The 22,108-nt window shown below is 41.4% G+C and overlaps 1 protein-coding gene across 1 annotated transcript in view; it reads left to right on the forward strand.

The window, feature by feature from the left end:
• The window catches only part of DNAH3 (dynein axonemal heavy chain 3), a 150,436-nt gene that overhangs the window by 39,247 nt on the left and 89,081 nt on the right, over window positions 1-22,108 (forward strand). Inside the window, 8 exon segments of the mRNA XM_032460908.1 lie at window positions 2,887-3,098; window positions 7,186-7,277; window positions 11,062-11,176; window positions 14,492-14,608; window positions 15,405-15,584; window positions 16,978-17,114; window positions 20,071-20,272; window positions 21,487-21,579. Coding sequence (XP_032316799.1) covers window positions 2,887-3,098; window positions 7,186-7,277; window positions 11,062-11,176; window positions 14,492-14,608; window positions 15,405-15,584; window positions 16,978-17,114; window positions 20,071-20,272; window positions 21,487-21,579 — 1,148 coding nt within the window.

Below are 22,108 nucleotides of genomic sequence, written 5' to 3' on the forward strand. Positions count from 1 at the left end.
CAGCTTGAATACACTAAGTTACATGTCTACAAACATCCAAATGGGGATATAAATTAGCGGTTGACTATATCAGTCTGGAGTTAAGTTTTAGTGGGAGGTGGGATTTATATTGGGGAATAATTGATGTGCAGGTTACAATTAAAAGTCATCAATGACATCGCCTGGGAAGAGTGTGTAAGTGCAGAGGACAAAATCTGAGATCTTTAGGGTTGCACCTTTAGCTTGTTTGCAGTGCTTCAATATTATAAACACAACTGCAGTGAACATCTTTGTTGCCAATTTTCTGAACACAATAATGGTAATTTTCTTAGGATAAATTACTAAAAGTGAGATGGAATGTAGATCCATTTCAAAGGGATACTATAAGGAAATTTATTGAGGAATGTAATAAAATTATTAGGACTTTAAAAACTGCTTTTGTTATTGGTATTGCCTTCCAGAAAAGTCACATATTTTAATTTATTGTTTTCCTAGCAGTATCTTAGTGCCTATTACTCATGTCCTCAGCAAACTTAGTATGTAATAGCTTTGAAAACTTTTTTGCTGATTTGATGTTTAAAATGATATTTTCTTTTTCATTATTAAAAAGTATTCTTTCATTTAATTGAAGTTGAATGTTTATTGGTCAGTTGTATTCCTTGTTTTATAAAAGACTATCTGTGTGTTCACCCATTTTTTTCTATTATTAAACTACCTTATTTAAATAATTTTCAGTCCTAAATATTTCCATTGATATTTTTCATTTTTCCAGGTACTCAATAATATCTATACATTTAGAATATTTTACCTTATTTGTCATTTTCACACCCCTTTTTAGATTCACGTTTCTGTGTTTACTCGTACTTCCAAAATAAACAGCAGTAATTGTGGGCACCTTTGTCTTATTCCTGATTTTAATGGGAATTCTTCAAGAGCATCACCTTTAAACATGATGCTTTTTGTTGGCTTGAGGCACAAAATATTTATGATGTTAAGAAGGTATAAATATGAAAATGAATATATGTATGTATATGTATGACCGAAACATTATGCTGTACACCAGAAATTGATACAACTATACTTCAATTTAAAAAACTAAAAAAAAAAGAGAAATTTATGAAGTCTTTTTATTAGAAAGAGATAATACATTTTAAATTTTTTACATTTTAGTTTTTAAATTCATACACAGTAAAACTGACATTTTTGGCATACAGTTCTGTGAACTTTAACGCATGTGTTGATTCACCACAATCAGGAAATGGAACAATCATCACCTCAATAAGCTTCCTTGTAGTGCCCCTTTGTAGTCACACTCTCCCTGCAGCCTGTTGATCTCTTCATTGTTACTAGAGTTTTGTTTTTGAAACTGTCATATAAATGGGATGAAACAGTGTGTAACCTTTCACAACCTTTGAGTATGCTTTTTACACTCAGCATACTGCCTTTGAGATTCATCCAAGTTGTTGGATGTATCCATAGGTCCATTCCTTTTATTGCTGGGTGGTATTCCATTATCTGGCTATACCAGTTTGTTTAGTCTTTCACCCATTGTTGGATATTTAGGCTGTTTCCAGTTTCAGGCTATTATGAATAGAGCTGCTATAAGCATTCATGTACAAGATTTTGTGTGAACATAAGCTTTCCTTCCTCCAGGGTAAATGCCCAGGAGTAAATGGCTAAGCTGTATTTAAAGTATATGTATAACTTTGTAAGCAAATGCCCAACTCGTGTTTTCCACAGTGGTCATACCACTTTCCCATGTGCCAGCAGTGTACGGTAGTTCCACTTGTTCCACATCCTCACCAGCACTTGGTATTGTCAGTGTTTTTTAGCCATTCTCTTAGACGATTGTTTTAATTTGCATTTTCCTGATGCCTAATGATGTTGAACATCTTTTTATGTGCTTGTTTGCCAGTTGTATTTCCTTTTTGGTGAAATATTGGCTCAAGTTTTTTACCCATTTTATTTAATCAAGGTATTTGTTTTCTTACTGTTGAGGTTTGAGAGGTCTTTATGTATTTTGGATGTAAATCCTTTGTCAGACGTTGGTTTGCAGATATTTTCTCCCAGTTTGTATCTTGTCTTTTTATTCTCTTAATGGTGTCTTTCACACAGAAAAAAATTTTTAATTTTGATGAAGCCCAATTTATCAATTTTTCTTTTATGGGTTCTGCTTTTCGTGTCATGTCTAAGAATTCTTAGCCTAACCAGGGTCATGAAGATGTTCTTCTTTATTTTCTTCAGAAATTTTATACTTTTATGTTTTACATTTAGGTCAATGGTCCATTTTGAGTTAATTTTTATATAAGATATGCAGTTTAAGTTGAAGTTCGTTCTGTTGCATACAGATATCCACATTTAATATATACAAAAATGTAATGCTAGTGTAGGTTTTTCATAGGTGCCTTTTATCAGACTGAGGAATCTGTCTTCTATTTCTAGTTTGTTTAGAGAGTTTTATCATGAATGGATATTGGATTTTGTCAAATGCTTTTTCTGCATCAATTTACGTTATCATATGATTTTCCTTGCTTTGACCATTAACGTGGTATTTTACATTGTTCTGTAATTGCATCTACAACTTATACTAACAGTTGATTCCCTAACTGCATTTGCATTATATGCCAGACATTATGACAGCCACTTTACTTATGTCACATAATTTTCACAGTCACCCCCTAAGGTATCCATTATTACCCCTGTATTACAGGTGAGACTGCTGAGACTTAGAAAAGTTCAGTAACTATGGCCAAGGCATCACTGTCTAAATAGACCCAACTCCAAAGCCTGCGCTTGTTCCAATATTCACACCATAGGTGCCGTTCTAGATTCAGGGAGTTAAAGGTACACGTGACTAACACTGCTTAGTGCTCTGACCCTTCCCTCACCCCATCTTTTCTATTTCAGGACCCCTCTTTTTACTGAATGCCGAGGAGATCGCGGAGGAAATAGGGAATATGTGGAGGACCGTATATAAACTGACCAAGACCTTAACTGACATGCCTGCACCCAGGCGCTTAGCAGAGAATGTGAAAAGCAAGATTGATAAGTTCAAGCAACACATCCCTATCCTCAGCATTTCCTGCAACCCAGGAATGAAAGATCGTCACTGGCAGCAGGTCCCTGTCACTGCCCACCCCCCAACCAGCCCAGCCCAGCCCAGCGCAGCCCTGGTCCTGGTAGTCCTTTGGAAGGCAGGAATCATTAATAGGCCAAGCTTCCTCTCTCTCAAGGGAGAATCTACTTGAGGCCAAGAGGGTAGAAAAGGGGGAAATATCCTTTTGAAAGAAGGGAAGAATGACCTGCCTCTCCACATGAGCAGGTTGATCCTTTTGGAGGGGACCCCATTGCCAGTGGTTGAGTATTGTTCCAGCCAGTGGCCACACAGTCTCTCCTAAAAGGATTCTAAAAGCTGACAAGGGTGTTGAATTACAATGGGAGGGGCCTGGATTTGTTCCTTGACCTAGGCTATACAAAAGAGAAAGTCACACCTGTCCCTGGGGGGCTCCTAACAAAGCCAGATGTTTCCGGCTTGAGTTGACGGTGGTGTCAGCTTTATCGTCCAACAAGCTATGTTCAGAAATAATTTTATACTCTTCTTTCAGCCCTTTGAGTCCATAGATGAGAATAATAAATATTCTGCCTAAAAATGGTTGGGATTTTTATAAGCAACCAAGTGTGAGGGTGATAAATGTGGTGTGAATACTAAGCAGAAAAAAGAAAACTCACTGTGCTTCCAAAATAATTATCACATTCAAGGGCTAGCAATGGCCTTGAAACGTCCTCTGCCAAGTTGTTGCTCTGTGTGGAGGTGGAGAGGAGACTGGCTCTCCATAGGCAGATTCCTCTCTGACTGGGCCTGGAATTCCCTTTCTGGGAACCATGCACAAGACTGAGGACATTGTCTCTAGAAGGACTCAGTCTGAGACCACAACCCTCATCTCCCAGAGAATGCCACCTGAGCCCAGTGACTAGGAGTATTTTGATCTCCCTAGGACAGCAGAGATCTTGATACATGAGAGAGTCAGGATTTTCCTGTAGAGAGCAGCTTCTTTGAATTTCCCAGAAAGACTTGAAACTCAAGACTTAAGCAAAAGGGTGTAAAAAAGTGCAGAGGAGATGTCATCTCATAGACTTCTGGTCTTGAGCTGCCCCAGCAGAGGGATCTGCACATGGGTAGCTTCCCTCACTTGGTATTCATACGGTGCCTCTCCCTGTGGACCTAGCCTGACAAGGGCTTTGACCCATTTAGAGGGTTAGGGAGGTTAGGTAGACAGGTGGCCTCCAGCAGTGCTAGGTCTTTCCATAGATGGCATTATGGAAAGTACCCTCATCAGTGGCATTTAAACGATGCTCCAGGGAACTTGCAAAGCCCATCCCTTCTACCTGGTGCTTCCCCTAGGATAACACTGTTCTCACACATGGGCACTTTAAAAATCCCAACCATTCCTAGACATTAATAATTCTCATTTATAAGCCACTTAGATGGACAGATTGGGAAAAATATTCCTTGGAATTAAAATAATAATAATAATAATAATAATAATAATAATAATAATAATAATAATAATAATAATAATAAAAATAAAAATAATAGCTAAAGTGTATTGAGTACCAACTATGTACTGGGTACTGTTACATACTTCATAGAGATTCTCTCGTTTCATCCTCCCAACAACCCTTTGAACTAGGGGCAGTAGATTGTCACGTTGCTAGTGAGTAGTGGGGAAGGTAATTGGAATCTAGGTCTGTTTGATGCAGCCTTGATGGATGAAAAGGGGGCAAGAAATATCAGGTCAGAAGGAAAGAGTGGATGATAGTGGGCAGTGAGCTACAGGTAAGAGTGGATTGCCACCCCAGGAAGGTGGCTCCTGAGTAAAGAGCACTGACAGTGGAATCCCAATGAGCCCAACGGTTAAAGGCAGGCTTAAAAAGGGCAAAGGCCACCAGGTATGCTCTGAGCAGCCCCCTACTCAGAGCCCATTCCTGCCTGCTTTGTAGGTCATGCCACAAGCCACCCCAGTGACAGCCCCAGGCCCGGGGAAGCCATTCTCAGTCCTAATGCCTAACTCAGGAGATCCACATGCACAGATTTGGCTCTAGCCGGGGGCTCTGTAAGGCTAAACCTCCCGTAGCTCTCAAGTCTACAGAACAGGTCTTCTGGGGTCATGAGGTGGTTGTATTGAGATTTCTGACCATTTCCCAGAACTTAAGCAGGAAAGGCTAGTCTCTGTGTTTGAGACACAGACTTTATTGCTATTGTGGTGCAAAACAAGATGGAACAAGGTGACATGGCACTAACGTGTCCCCAAGATGGCCCCCTTGGACACTGCTGCCCAGTAGAAGTATGATATGAACATATGTGTAATTCCAAAGTTTCCAGTAGCCACATTTTAAAAAGTATAAACAGGTGAAATAAATTTTATGAATTTATTTAACCAAACATATCTAAGACATCAGCTCAATAGGTAATCAATATAAAAATGTTAATGTGATCTATCACGTTGCCATTTTCATACTAAACCTTAGAAATATGGTGTGCTTTTACCTGTAGCACATCTCAGTATGGACTAGTCACATGTCAAGTTCTCAATAGCTACAAGAGGTTAGTGGCTGTGTATTGGACAGTGTAACTCCAGGTTCTTAGAATTAGAAGAGTAGGTGCCTGTTAATCTCGGTAATTAACAATGGCAATTTAAAAAATGAAACTATGAATCTCAGTCCTTCCACAGGCTAAGTACTACGCCAAGTGCTCTAACAGTTATGTTATTTAATCCTAGAGATAGTCAGTGTGTTATTCTAAGCTATACTTTCAGGTATTAGAGGATAAGTGAGATCCCAGGGCCACCAGGGACAGTTGTGCAGATTATGCTTTGGGAATGCTGTTTTTGTGCACTATAGTGTGAATTGTACTTTCTAGAGTTATGCAGTATACAACCTGCACAACTGTACATAGAAGACCTGCGAGAAACACCAGCATATGATGGATGAGAGCTTTGGAGTCCGAACTGAATCCAAGTCCCAATTCTGCCATTTATTAGCTAGATGGTCTTAGACAAGTTACTTAATTTCTTTTTCTCAGTTTTCTTATATGGAAAATGGGAATGATAATACATGAGTACCTTCTTCATTGCTCTGGGAGAATGAAATAAGTACGTAAAGCTCTTAAAACAGTACCTACTACATAGTAAGCCCTCAGTAAATATTAATCCCTTTTATTATTACTGTCTTAATGGTCTTCCAGGTGTCCTCAGAACTCAGATTGGAAACCATTTGAATTAGCTGTTTCACTCATGCTTTCACTCCGTTAGTACTTGTTGATGCCCACTAAATGCCCAGGCCCCAGGGACACAGGGCTAAATAAGACAGAACATAATGCAACTTTCATGTGCCTTCCTTCTTTGACATTCTTTAGTCCTAATGGGGTTGGACAGAGACAAAACTGGGCAGTAGGTGAGGTTTTTTACAGAGCCTCATTCCCCTGAGCCCCCATTCTCTTCCTAAGCACACATAACCCTCATACTGTTCAGATCTCTCACTCTCTATCAGAGACTTCATTAAAGACCTTTCTCGGGGATACTTTCAATTATGCAATAAGGTTGGGGTGATATTTACACCAAAGGAATGGGCACAAGAAGGGCTAACATTTTCAGCAAGTTAGTACACCGGGTTGGAAAGGAAGATTTTGGTGGGGGAGCCCTTCCTCCTTCCCAGCATCCTCAGATCACAGAATTTGGGGATCTCCCTGTCATCCCATATACTCACAACTTCCTCCTTTTATTCAGCTTCTGTCATGGGCCAGGTTTTGCACTCAGCCCTGGGAGCACAGAAACAAACCAGACCTGGTTGTGAGGCTGTAAGGTGCTCACGAGTTTGCACTATGCCAAGTTCCGGTGTGAGAATAACCCCTACCAGTAAACCAGGCATAATGCAAGTGTGGACCCCAGTCTGCCTCCCACATCCTTAGACCTGCACTGTCCAATTTGGTAGCCACTAGCTACACACAGCTATTTAAATATAAATTAATTAAAATTAAATAAAATTTGAAAATCAGTTCCTCAGTCACACTAGCCACATTTCCAGGGCTTCAAAACTGAGTGTGACTGGTGGCTCCTACAGAAGAGAGTGCAAACACAGAACATTTTGATCACACGGAAAGTCTACTGGGCAGTGCTACCTCGGACATACTTGCTTTTCTTTTTGCAGATCAGTGAGATTGTCGGCTCTGAAATAAAGCCCACTGAAATGACCTGCCTCTCAAATATGCTGGAATTTGGATTTGGCAAATTCATTGAAAAGTAAGGTTTCTCCCTCCCTTCAGAAGGCTTTTTGTTTGAAATGCATGTAAATTCCCACAACGATATGACTGAATGGCCTCGTCAAAGGCTGTTTTTCTCACTCTGGTTTAGGGTAACCTTCACTTCAGCTGACTAGCTGCTGGTGAAGCTTTCATTTCCAGCTACAGAGTTGATGACAGATTGTGACTAGAAAATTAAGTCAGAGATTTTAATTTCAAAAGGAAAAAAAAAAGGACTTTGAACCTGAGCTCTAAGCCCAGCTTTCAGTGACTTTGGGCAAAACCTTTTAACCTTTCTGGGCCTCAGTTCCCTCTTCTTTAAACAAACAACAGCCACAAACAGAGTGGCTCTCTGAGCTCTAAAATTCCATGAAATATGATCAAATGAAAGATCTCTTCACTTGCTTTCTTTCCTTCTCCAAATGCCTCTGGAGTTTGTGTGTGAGAATTTGTACTATTTGAACTGCTGTTTTCTGGATTAGAGATTCTCAGGACGCTGTTGGTTTTTCCACACTTCTTTCAGGGGAATGGATGGGGAGATGTGTTGCTAAGACTAGAAACCCTGTTAGGCAACTGGGTTTGGCTCTCACTCAACACAGCTGGTTCTCAGACTTGTGACCTCAGACCAGCTGCACCAACATCACTTGGGAACTTGTTAGAAATGCACACTCTCAGGCCCCACCCCATCTGCTGAAACAGAAATTCTGGGGGTGGACCCTGCAATCTGTGTTTTAACAAATCCTCCAGGTCAGCACTGTCCGGTGCAGAAGCCGCTACACCCATGTGGCTACTCAGCCCTTGAAATGTAGCTATTCTGGATTCGATGGGCTGGATATGTAAAAATATAGGCTGGATTTCAAAGACTAATTATTAAGGAAATAAGAGCAAAATATCTAATTATCTTAAATATTGACTACATGTTGAAATGATCATATTTTGGATTTATTGAGTTGAAGTAAATTATTAACATTAATTTCACCTGTTTCTTTTTACGTTTGTTAAATGGGGCTGCCAGAGACTTTAAAGTGACATGCGGCTCATGTTATATTTCGAATGGTCAGTGCTGCCCTAGGCAACGATGGTGCTTGCTGGACTTTGAAGGCCCTTCTTCATACTGTGACAGAACAAGTGCATCCAGGCCCCCAAATCCACTTGAATGCTCTGATGCCCACCAATACCACCGTTACTATCCCTCTTTGAGAAGCAGGCCTAGAGACATGCATTTTTACCAGGTTTATGCTCTTTTATTAAAGGGCCTCATTTTCCCCTAGGACCTCATGCTTCCCAAAAATACCAACTGTAGAACACTTACGCTGCACTGAGCATTTTTAGATATAAGAACCAACTTATCCATCACAACCACGTAATATTCTAGCTAATTTTATGGACATTTTACAGCTGAGTAAATCAATTGATTTGAGAGATTAAGTAACTGTCCAGATAGTTGTAGTAAGAACTGATAGCAGTACTACTGATAGTAACTATCAGTAAAAGAACCAGTACCTGAGCCCACGCTACCTGACTTCAGAGCCTTAACCATTAATTACCCTTTACTGCATAAAAAGATAAACCCACCTAAGGAGACAGAGACTGAGCAAACACACAGCAGCCCTGCCATACTTCATGCCAACATGCTCAGCTGTGACAAATCCAGAAGTGGTGATGCCTTGGTCAAGTTGTTCACCTCTGTGTGCTTCAGTCTCCTTATCTGTAAAATGGGAATAATAATAGTAGCTAGGTGATTAGACTGACTGTGAGGATTATGAAATAAGGCATGTAACCTAAACGATTTAACGTCTAAGTTCTCAGCTACTACATATTAGTGAGGTGTGATGTTCCTTGCATCCCACCATCCCACAGTTAAGGCCGTTTTTATCACAGCCCAGTTAGTGAGCATCTTTAGCACATTTCGGTGAGGTCAACTCCTGATATATTTTGAGGACTTCCAACATCATTAATTCCTTCCCTTGCAATTATTTGCATAATTATAAGTCATAAGGCATGCTACAGGCATTTTGTCTTATTTGATTGTACTGACAACCCCTGATAGGAGCAGATGAGGACCCAATGCCTGTCATGTGACTTGGTCATGGCCACACAGCCAGCCTGCTTGCCTCACACTCATCTGGATTGGCACCTGCCTTTATTACTCTCTCTATACACACACTCATTTTGGTTATCTCTCAAGAAGGCCACATAAAGGATGATGACCGTGCTGCTGAGGTCCTGATTTTCAGCTCGGTTTAGTTGCCCTATTCAGCTGACCACATGTGAGCAATTCTATTGCCCCCTCCCCCGACAAAGAGAGGGGAGAAGGCATGTGGTGGGGGAGGAAGAAACACCAGGCGAGAAGTCAGAGGAACTGGTATCTAAACCTGGTCCTGGCACTGCTCAGCTGTGTGTGTGACTTTGTACATGTCACTTGCTTCCTCTGGGCTTCAGTTTCCTGACCTGCAAGTCAAGACCAGATGATTGAGGATGCGATGAAAGACACTGCTTGGGCAGAAAGAATAATCTCTCCTTTTCTCCCCAAGAAATTTGCTTCTCCATTCCTTGGCCACACCTGGGTTTGGGACCTAGCTCTCCTGTGGAAGCAAAAAGAAAGGGATTTTTCTTCCCCTTCTCTCACTCCCTCCCCATTTCTGGGGAACAGAGGGGCCACAGACGGGTGGACCCAGTGCATGGGGAAAATGGCAGGTGTTTTTTGAAAAGATAGGGACAAGGAGTGGAACAAAAACCATCATATAAATTAACAGAAGTTCTAAGATCTGAATAAGAAGTCAGAATAATAATTCTGAAATAAATAGGAGTAAAAAGGAGTACATGAAATGGAAAAAAAAGGTCTTGTTTTAATGGCCTTAAAACAGTAGTTCTCAACTGGGGATGTCCTACCCCCAGGGGACAGTGGCAGCATCTGGAGACATTTTTGGTTGCCACAGCTGGCAAAGGGTGGTGTCAGCTACTGGTCAGGGATGCTGCTAAACATCCCACAGTGCACAGGACAGCCCCCCACCCCACTACAACAAAGAGTTATCCACCCTCTGTTAGTTTTCTAGGGCTGCTATAACAAATACCATTGAGTAGGTGGTTTAAACAACAGAAATTTATTTTCTCACAACTCTGAGGCTTGAAGTCCAAGATCAAAGTGTTGGCGAGACTGATTTTTTCTCAGGCCTCTCTCCTTGGCTTGCAGATGGGCACCTTCTCCCTGTGTCCTCATACAGTCTTCCCTCTGTGTGTGTCTGTGTCTTAATCTCCTCTTCTTAGAAGGACACCAGTCATATTGGATTAGGACCTACCCTAATGACCTCATTTTAACTTAACTACCTCTTTAAAGACCCTACTCCAAATAGCGTACCTCACATTCTGAGGTGTAAGGTTAGGATTTCAACACATGATTTGGGGGGTTTGTTTTGTTTTGTTTTGGGGGAAGGTAATTAGGTTTGTTTGTTTTTAATGGAGGTGCTGGGAATTGAACCCAGGACCACTTGCATGCTAAGCACAGCACTCTGCCACTGAGCTATATCCTCTCCTGCAACACATGATTTTTGGAAGGATACAATTCAGCCCATGAAACAGTCCAAAAAAGTCACTAGTGCCAAGGGTAAGGAAATCCTGCAAAACACTGGAGATAACTGGCAAGTATTCGAGTAGGATGGTAAGCATTTTAGTAAAATTAAAGGTTTTTAAAATTTCAGATCTCACGGCTGAGCTGAAATTCTTCCTGTGATGTGTTTTCGCTGTGTCCTCCCATTGACGTTACTGTCTCTGTCTTCCCTCTTTAGACTGGAGCCCATTGGTGCAGCTGCCAGTAAGGAATACTCTCTGGAGAAAAACTTGGAGAAAATGAAGTTAGACTGGATTAACATGACACTCAGCTTCGTCAAGTACAGGGACACTGTGAGTCTCAGTCCAACTGTCCAGCCCCCTGAGAGCAGCCTGTTTATTATGTAGTAAATTACAGAGGGGATTCATCCAGAATTGCAACAGAACTCAAGGAAGAACTCCCTAACATCTTTTAAAAAATTTATATTGAGGTGTAATTGACATATAACATTGCATGAATTCAAGGTGTACAATGAGTTGCTTTAATACACTTACATATTGCAGTTATGATTACCACCCTAGCTAACAATTTTATCACCTTATGTAATTATCCTTCCTTTTTTGTGGTAGGATAATTAAGGTCTAGTCTCTTAGCAACTTTGAAGTTTTTAACACAGTATTGTTGTCTATAATCACTATGCTGGTGCATTAGATTATTTCCTCCCATCTGCCTTCCTGTGCCAGTCAGCCATCCTCCCAGGCACCATGAGGTGAGGTATTTTGAAATGAGAGAGGCCTTTTGATTCAGAACAATAAGCTTTCTCATTAAAAAGGAGCTGAGCAAGCCCCCTGACTTAGCATCCCCTCGGGAGGGCACCCCAGGTCCCTCAAAAGTATACCTGAGGTAGACAGTGCTTATCACTTCTCAAGATAGTATATTAAGTGCAGGAATCACCTGAGGATCTTTCTGAAATGCAGGTTATGATTCAGCAGGTCTGGGCTGGGGCCTGAGGTTCTGCAGTTCCAACAAGTAATGTTGAGGCTCCCAAGTAATGTTGAGGCTGTGGTCTCTGGACCACATTTTGAATAGCAAGAGTATTGACTTCTGTCTTTTCACTGGCACTTGTAGGAAACATGTAAGTTCGTGAAGTATGCGTGGAGGTGCATAAACCTGAAGGGTTTGCTCACCATCTCCACGATCTGACTTGCTTTTGGGATGGGCCATTGGTAGGAGGGGTTACTGCTGGGGTGAGCCATAAATCATGGAGGCAACAAGCTGGAACTTACATACCACAGACCACCAGCTCTTTAGAGCATGTACTTCTCAGTCCTGGTATAGTTCTGGTCACTCAGTCCCAGTGCATGGGTGCTGAGGGTATCATCGAACTCAGGTTCAGCTGTTCACCTCTCAAAAGCCAGTACTCAAGAGATGAGTATTGGTTGTAAAGGGAAAGTTGCTTTATTCAGGAAGCCAGGAACCTGAGGAGAAGATGGACTTGTGTCCAAAAGCCAACTCCCCCCACTGTTGACAGGGGGCAGGAGATTTTATAGGGAAGTTTCAGGGGTGTAAATGTGGAGGGAAAGGGCACAGTTATCTCCAACAATCATCCTGAAATTGTCATGTGGTGGTCTGATTAATGTCATCATGATTGTTTTAAGTACAGTTAATTTTCACTTCTGGGGTCGGTTTATTCCCATTTCCTTGAGCCAGTTCTTGGAATTGTGTAAGATGGAGCAGCAGTATATTGTGGCCACAGTCTGGTCATCATGTAGTTAACTCCTTCCACCTGGTAGGGGTTTCCGTATCTGCAAAACAGCTGCAAAGGACATGGCTCAGAATATTATCTATAGCCCTTGAGGAGGAACTAAGTCTTTGACTTGTTTTATGACTGAATTGTTATTATTTTGTCCTGTTTGGCTGCTTTTCTTTGCTTCTGCATTTTTTCATTTCTCTGATGAAATATATTCTTTGGCTAAAGTTTTTCTACAGACAAAAGGCAGATGGAGGGCATGGGGTTGGGGAGGGCAGTTTGTGGCTCTTTCCTGGGAAGGCCCCATAGGGTCTTGTTTGGTTATAGGAGTGGGTAGGTGGCTGGGTGGGGTTCCCAGTACCACCAAGCAATTCTCTGACAAAAGCTGGCTGTCCTACAGTTTGACTCAATTCTGACACTGTCTACTAAACGTTCCAACCCTCTAATCACAGAGTTGGCTCTCCTGGCCACCTGCCCCAAAACCTTAGGTTTGGTCCAAAAGCCACCTCGTTAATAAAACAAAAGACGCCTTTACCACCCTCATCCCTTAGGAAATTCCAAGGGTTTTAGGAATCGTGCCAGCAACAGGGACAAAGGCCAAATACGTATTTCTTATTTTAAATCACAATGTCACTCCTGCGTGGGCATCAATATTTTTGAGGCACCCCTGGGTTTTCTAAAGTCCAGTGTGGATTGAGAACTAAAACCCTAAAGGCTACCATACTCTCCAGTCTCTCAGGCTGCATGTTATCCTTTTGTGACTTCTTTTCCTCTTTGTTTCATGCCTTGATTTCACTTGGCTAAGAACTGTAGATGAGCCAAGGGGAGGGAGGAGAACTGGGAACCTCTCCCAGCAAGACCAGCAACTTGGTGTTACATGTTCTGGTTGGATTAGATACTGCCAGAGGCTGTTGGGCTGAGATGAGGAGTTAAGTTGGGGGATCTGGTGACAGCTCAGTTACATCTGGCCAGTCTTCAGAGTTTTTGACTGAAGTAGCTATAGATAAGGATCAACAGCAAAATGGGAGTCAAGGTACCACTTTATTAATAGCTGGGTGTACCTCCCAGTGCAGAAGCTGCTGGTAAAAGGGTGAGAGAATATATCCTAGCTCCACATTAACCACCCAGATGTAGGCTTGAGGAGGTGGGAAGAGTGAGAAAGACCAGACCTGCCACAGAGGGACAGACCCTTACCAGCTTGTTTGCCACATGGCCCAGGAGGAAAAGTCCATCTACAGGGGCTGACCTTTAAGGCACAGTAACCTTAACTACTAGTAGAATATGGCCCAATAATTGTTCAGTCAGAGGTTCCCAAACTCTCTTGGTTCATCATGTGCTGTTGGTATCTGGGTACTTTTTTCATGCTTCCCTTCCCTAGTCCAAAAGAAATACTTAACAGCTTTGTTTATGAAGTAATTAGGTTCAAGCAACTTAAGTATTTGTGTCCCATCAACTTAACAACTGTCAGGGAAGAAAAATGTAAATTGAAAGAACAACATTTGTATTTTGTTTTAAAACAATCACAATTATTTGCTGTGAGTTTGCTGCAGTGCCCTGTGGCACACAGTTTGGGAACCAAAGGTCTAGCCCTAATCAGATTAGCAATTAATTCTACCTGAGAGAGAACCAGGAAAGCAAGTGAACAGAGAAACAACCCATAGGGAAAGGGACAGAACTCTTCCTACCCACGACAGTTCCAGGTCTAGGCTTGGATCATAATTGATTTCTGCAAAGGAAGGTAGAAAAATCAGTGTCTTTCAGAATATTTTCAAGGAAGAAAATAGGAATTCCACCCCCCACAAGACATAGACTCCTATGCCACAAGGGTGGAGATCTTAATTGCGAAGCCTTTGGGGATCAGCATGAGAAGAGGAGAGGTCTTCCGACTTTGAACAGAGTAGGTCATTTTTATTTGCAGGATACAAGCATCTTGTGTGCAGTTGATGACATTCAATTGCTACTTGATGATCACGTGATAAAGACCCAGACCATGTGTGGCTCTCCATTCATCAAACCAATAGAAGCAGAATGCCGGGTAAGAGGAAATGAGGTTGAATGTTTTATGATGTCTCATTAGCTCTGGGTTTCTTGGAGGAGGGAAAAAGGTTTTTAATTCAGTTAAGAAAGAAACCTACTTTCTCTTGATTAAGGAAAAAAAACCAACAACAAGACTGAAAGCAGTAACCATCCAAGTAAGCCTTTGTTACAGTCTACCAGACTGAGCCTTTGCCACAGTCTGCCTAAAGAGAAGATGAGATGATGTGAATGCACCAAACAGAAATACATTTAGGAAGTATCTTATGGGCTATAGGAATCTAGAATGTGAACTGCACAAGGTTTGGCCTCCTTTGCCGAGGGTACAGACTCGAGCCAGACTGCTTGGGTTCATATTCTGACTCCTGCCTCTTGTTGGCTGTGTAACCTTGAACAGTTGCGTATCAGTTTCTGCATCAGTAAAGTGAGATTTGTAATAATATCTCCCTCGTAAGTCTGTTGGGTTAAATTGGTTTCACATACATAAAGCAGTCAGACCATCACTTGTCACAGAGTAAGCATTATAACCATTATTGTTATTATTGTTGTTGTTGTGTTTTGATTATTATTCCACGAGGAAAAGAACTCCATGAGGTCAAGGACTCCTGTTTGGTTCTTTCATTGCTCTGTTTACATTGCCTAGAGGAGTGACCAAGACATAGGGAGCACTCAATAACTATTTGTTGGACAAGTAAATACTGTGAATAAATTAAGGAATCCATCCATTTGTTTAGTCAGTGGGCCTGTAATGCAGAGTGGCCTGTTAATGATTCAGCTATGAACTGCTAAATTTACAGAAGTGGGAAGAAAAGCTAGTTCGTGTGCAGGAAATTTTGGATGCCTGGTTGAAATGCCAAGCCACCTGGCTGTACCTGGAACCAATCTTCAGTTCTGAGGACATCATAGCCCAGATGCCAGAAGAGGGCAGGAAATTTGCCATCGTTGACAGTTACTGGAAATCACTCATGTCCCAAGCTGTGAGTTTTTACTCCCTAGCACATCTCATCATCAGAAATGTGGGATGCCATATAGATGTTCCTCATTGTGCATTGTAGCCATGTCCCTTGAAACTTTTAAGTAAACTAGACTTTTGCAAATTTTGCAAATACCTTTATAATTTTTTTATAATTTCAAAAGTTATTGGTATTAAAAGTTTAAACATGGAAATATGGAATATAAAAAGTAGAGGCTTTTTGAAATCCCAACTCTGTAGAGATAACTATTAGAAGTTTGGATAATTTAGCTCTCATTCCTAATGTGGTAGAAGGCTTTATTACAAGATAAGGCAATAAAGCATTTATAGATTGAGAATCATTTTAGAATTCAAATAATTCTCTATATTTAGTTACTTAGTTATAATAAACCAAATGTTTAGTCAGTACCTGAGGTAACCCAGAAATTGTACTGGGAGTCAGAAAATACTTGAAAATGACCAGAATATAATTTCTGCCTTCACAGAATTCCCTGTCTTGTGAGGAAACAGGCTTAGATAAATGAGTCATAGTAGAATTATATGCAAACAGTTTTTAGAATGTAGAAGGGTGACTTAGTTGGCATGGAGGTGTTAAGGAAGACATCCAAAGGAGGTGACTGACTTTGGAAACAAGCTCTGAAGGATGAGTTCACTAGGTTTACAAGGCAACCAGGAGCATCCATTAAGAGATGGTATCTTTTTCCTCTCTGAAGTCAAGTATGCTCAAATTGGGGCTGCCGTAAAAAGAATATGTCTTGAGGGAACTTACCTGCTCTAGTGGGAATTTATATTGCCCAGTCAGCGGAACCAGTTTTCATGGTATCTTACTTCCTCCAGCTCCAATTTGGTTAAGATTCTTTGGTTGAAACTAACAGAAACCCTGTTAGGGTAGCTCAAACAAAAAGATCACATGGGTGTCTCATGGAACCTGAGGGCAGAAAGCACAGCCAGGCCTCACAAAGGATGGACCTAGAATGCAGAAGTCTCTCAGGAATTCACATAGTGTTCTTTCCATGCCTGCTTCAAGCCCTCTCTTTAGACCAGCTTGCTCTGCCACTGGATCACATGATGGGACATGATCCGTACACAGCTGTAAAACCCCCTCATTCAAGGGGCCAACTCAGACTAGTATAGAATGTCATGGTCTGAATTCCAAAATGTCAGAAGTTGAAATATAATTGGCTTGTTTGTTTTCAGGTGTCCAACCCCAACCAGTCAGCTACGGCCAGAGGAAGAGGGTCATGTTGTATGAGCAGTCACCTCTGTGAGATTAGGAGTGGGGTCAGGAGGCAATTAGCAGGGCAGGAGGGTCATTAATTGATGGGCTGGTCACACTCATTACAGTCTTAGAATCGAGAAACCCCATGTCGATTCTCACCTTTTCTAATGGAACCTAGGTGAAAGATACAAGGGTTCTGATGGCAGCAGACCAACCACGGATGGCTGAGAGGCTTCAAGAAGCCAACCTTCTGTTGGAGGACATCCAGAAGGGGCTGAATAATTACTTGGAGAAGAAGAGACTATTTTTCCCCAGGTATTCAGCATTGTTCTCTTATTTGAAGTTGCTCTCTTGACCCATATATAGGTAGACTTACATTTTTCATACTGAGGGTTGGCTTCTACCCATCTATTCTGTATTCTTTCTAGGTTTTCCAATCCCCAAGAGACAGCTCTCAGGGATAAGACATGTCTTCATGGTCATTATTTAGAGTGAGGTTGAATGGACATCAGCGGAGCCAGCATGGTCAAATACCCAGTTAGAGGAGTATAGTAGCCATGGCCTGGACTTTGGAGTTAAACAGACCTCAGTTTGAGTCCTAGCTCTGCCACTTACCAATCCTGAGACTTCAGTAAATCTATCCAAGTCTCAGGTTCTCTTTCACTGTAAAATAGAGGTGTAATTAGAGCCCCTACCTTGTATGTTTGGTGTGCAGATGAAATGAGGTTATGTATGTTAAGCATTTAGCATCTACACTATGTGTTTAAGAAATGTCAGCTAAATTTTTTGCCATCAAATTTTGTAGTTTCCGGTAGGTATGTTTATAAATATTTGACACTTTTTCCCACAAGAACCAATATTTTTCTATGTAAAAGTCAAGTTAGTTTTGGAGGACTGGTTCCAGAAAGGAGGGTCTTCACTCCTGATAATCTGTCCATATCTGGTTGACCATGGATGGTCACTCAATGTCATTTAACTCTAATTAGGATGTAGTTTTGATCCCAATTTGCCTTTAAGAAAAATACATTTAAGTATTCTCTTAAATGGAGACAAAGTCCCCTGCTCTCCACAAAAAGAAAAAAAAAAGAGAGAAAGAAAAATGGGATTCAAGAGTATCCTTGTTATTTATTTAGTGCAGCATTGTCCAACAGAACTTTCTTCAGTGATAAGAATGTTCTGTATTTGTGCTGTCCAACCCAGTAGCCATTAGCCACATGTGGCTATCCAGCACTTGAAATGTGGCTAGTATGACTTAGAAAGCAAAATTTTAATTTATTTAATATTAAATTTTTAACTATAAATCGCCATATTTGGCTAATGGCGTCAGTGTTGGACGACACAAATACAGCACAAATAGTGGAAGGAAACTCTATGTAGAAGCACAAAACTTGGGAAGAGGAAACCTTGGAGATTTGGGCTTCAAGTCCTATACCCACCACTGTTATTCCTAATAAAAATATGAATAATAGCCACCACTAATACAGCATTTACCACATGCCAGGACATCACTATAAGTGCTTATACGGATTATTTAACCCTTACAATAATCCTATGAGGTTGCTAGCATTTTTATTCCCATTTTACAAATGAGGAAACAGTAACTTGCCAAAAAGCACAAGACTGGTAGATGGACAAACTAGAATTCAAATCCATGTAGTCTGGATAAGACACTCAATTATTTAACATCTCTGAGCCTCATTTTCTTCCTAAGTTAATTAAACACACACACATGCACAATATCTCACTATTTATGTGTTTTTATGGAATAAAATAAGTCACTCTCAGCAAACACTTTGAAAATGTTATTGATAGTCACATATTTTTAATTAATTTTATCTTGAAAATGCAGAGTGCTAAATAATGATTTTTAGTTTAATTATATGGTTTTATTAATTAGTACTCTTATTGCCATTGAGCCTTGTTCATTATCATACATGATGAATCCATAGAGATCATCTGTTTGAATTTCACTTGGGAGTGGGAGAAATTGACATCCTCATTGGCTATTGGTCAGTCACCCAGCCAACAAAAAACCTGAGCTCTTCCTACCCATTCAGCACTGTAGTTACAGCATGTTAATTTGCTTTGTTGTGTAGCAAACTACAGCAGAACTTAGAAGCTTAAAACAGCAACTATTTACTTAACTCACAATTCTGTGAGTTGGAAAATTGGGCTGAGCTCCCCTGGATAGTTCTGGTCTCACCAAGGCTCACTCGTGTGACTACAGTCAGTTGGCAGACAGGGACCTCAGTCACCTACCTGGTGGTTAGCTTCCTGTAGGCCAGGGAAACCAGGATAATTGTGCCAGATGTCTTTCATCCTCCAGGAGGCTACCCTGGGTTTACTCCCATGGTGTGGTTGCAGGGTTCCCAAGGGCAGCCAAGCGTGCAAGCATCAAGGCTTCTTGATGTTAAGCCCAGATTCACGTTTGCCACAGTCTATTGGTCAAAGCAGGACAGAGAACCAAGCCAGGTTCAAGAGCTGTGAAAACAGACTCCACCTCTTGAAGAGAGACGCTGCCAATATTGTAGCCTTTTTATAATCTTCCGTAGACACTGAAAACCATCATCATACGATCCCTCCAACTTACAACCTAGTGGTTACAGTAGAGGTTTGCCCCTTGAATATTTTCTGAAGGTTTGTTGCTGTTGCCTTTAGGGCCTAAGCAAGGGAATGAAGCTGTCTTATTATCTCTCATATACAATGTGAATAATGAGCGTGTAATTAGGCTCATTATTAAGGTGCATATCTTACTACACACCTGTAACATTTTCTGTCATACTTGGAGATAAGGAAAGATGAAGTCTTCTCCTATTCAGTGGTTCTCAACAATGACTGCATATTAGAATCACATAAAAATCACCTGAGATTTTTAAAGACCCAGTCCCAGAGCAGTTATATTAGAATCTCTGAGTAGTGGAACTTTGGCATTGGAATTTTGTAAATAAGCTCCATAGATGATACTGAAGTGCAGCCAAGGTTAAGAACCACTGCTCTATCCAGGTTTCTTTCAGCTGGTGGCAACCCCTCTCCCTCAACCGTAGTAAACCCACATGTGCTTTCATCTTTTCTCTTGATCTCAGTGTCAAAACAATATTCACTCTCTATGCCCTAAATGAAAAATGGTGAGACGGAGTGGGCCTTAGATAAGACTCTGGAACATAGCTGGTGTTTACCAGAATGTCATCTGAATGTTGGGAAGTATCACCTTGTTTGACAAGGAAGCTCTCGGAAGAGATTCCAGGAGCCATCTTCCTGTGCTTTGATACAGGTTCTTCTTCCTGTCAAATGATGAACTGCTGGAGATCTTGTCAGAGACAAAGGACCCCCTCCGAGTGCAGCCACACTTGAAGAAGTGCTTTGAAGGAATTGCCAAGCTGGAGTTTACCGACAGCCTGGAGATTGTGGGCATGATCAGCTCAGAAAAAGAAGTCGTTCCATTCAAACAGAAAATCTACCCAGCTCACGCCAAAGTAACTCCACTTACCCATTTTTTGGTTCTTTTCTTTGTAACAGAGCACAATAGAGAGGGACAGATAGCATGTTGGTTAAGCATTTGGACTCTGGTTCCAGACTGCCTGGGTGTGGAACACCTAGGTCCCACTACATGATGATTGGGTGACTTTGAGGAATTAATCTTTCCAGGTCTGTTTGCTTATCTCTAAGATGGACGTTATACTACAGATTCATGTGACACTAAATCCGTGGAAGGATTTCAACCAAACTTCATGCGGAGGCAGTAGCAGGAATCAGATCCAAACAGCTAATTCTGTTCAGATGCCCAGAAGCAGAGCCCAATTTCAAGTGATCCGGTCAGATGGACAACTGATAAACTGCCCAGTAGGGGCAGGTATTCGTAAAGGTCAATAATATATCATGGAATTAATGCCATTTAACTCAAATTTTTCATACATGTGCCCTCATAGAATGAGTAAAATGTGAATTACTTCTACTTCTGCTGAACATGATGGCACCCTACAGTAGAAATAGACAAGCACTCTTGGCCTTGCTTTGTTGGCCGTTTTTGCCACTCACACATTTGAGTTGCAACAACCGGGAGTCACATCTTGAAACTAGATACCAGCTAGCTCACAAGCACTGAAGTCAGCAGGTACAATTACCTGAAATTCTAACACTGAATAATATGGTGCCCATTCAAATTACCTGTAGAGTTTAAAACACACACACACACACACACACACACACACACACACACACACACACAACTGAAACTAAATGCCCTGGTTGCATCCCATACCAATTAAATTAGAATCTCTGGGAGTGGGAGTCAGACATCCATCATTTTTGAAGAGCTCCAGATGATTCCAATGCACAGCAAAGTCTGGGAACCAATGGAATAATGCAAGACTTAAAACTGTCCAATTAGAAACGAGCACTTCATTTTATGAACTGAAACATACATGTGTCATTTGTCTTCTGAGAAATTGTCTTTCAGAAAATGATGTGAAAGAAATGAATGGTAAAATTCCCTATTGCCCCTTTTTTGAGACATACACTTCCTAGAATACAGTAAATAAGTGTAAAACAAATCAAGAATATTGGCTTGAAGGAGCACAAGCTTTGACCTCCTTCCAGCCCTGTCTAGAGAGAAGAGCTGGGTTCTGCCCATAACCCCTCCCTCCAGGCTTGGCTAACTGTTGCTGACTCTGTCTGTTGCAACCCGCAGGGCATGGTGGAAAAGTGGCTCCAGCAGGTGGAAGAGATGATGCTTGCCAGTATGCGGGAAGTTATTAGACTTGGGATTGAAGCATACGTCCAGGTAAATGAAAGTTGGGGTCCACATGCCAGGGTGTTGCCACACCAAGAACTTTTGGGAGAAGGTTAAGTGATAGCTCCTTTGTCTTCTACTAAAAGCCCACTCCTCTCCTGCTGAGTAACGCCTGATCCACTCTGTGCCTCTTCTTCCTTTCCCTACAAATCCTGAGGCAACGTATATATTTCTGAACATGAAACGTTTGCAGTTAGAGGCAGCTGGCACTCGCATAGCCTGTGAGCCAGAATCCTCTGATTTCTGTGCACCAGTCCTTTCTGCAAAAAGTATTGATGGCAAGTGGTCTACTTGGAGCCCCTTTCAGTTAAGCATCCTTCCCCTCGAGGCTTTTCATTAACATTATCCATGGCCCAAAGGGCACACTCATTAAGCTCCTAAGGCTTTAGGGGGCCAGGTATGAGAAAAGAAGGTGTCACACTTACTCTGCAGCCAGCTCATAGTGAGGTTACTGTTGGCAGACTAGGTCTTTAGTCTCCTCTACTTTAGGTTTTGCTCATGTTGAGGCCCCACCCCGGCA

This window comes from Camelus ferus, chromosome 18, assembly GCF_009834535.1.
Source record: "Camelus ferus isolate YT-003-E chromosome 18, BCGSAC_Cfer_1.0, whole genome shotgun sequence".
Taxonomy (NCBI): Eukaryota; Metazoa; Chordata; class Mammalia; order Artiodactyla; family Camelidae; genus Camelus; species Camelus ferus.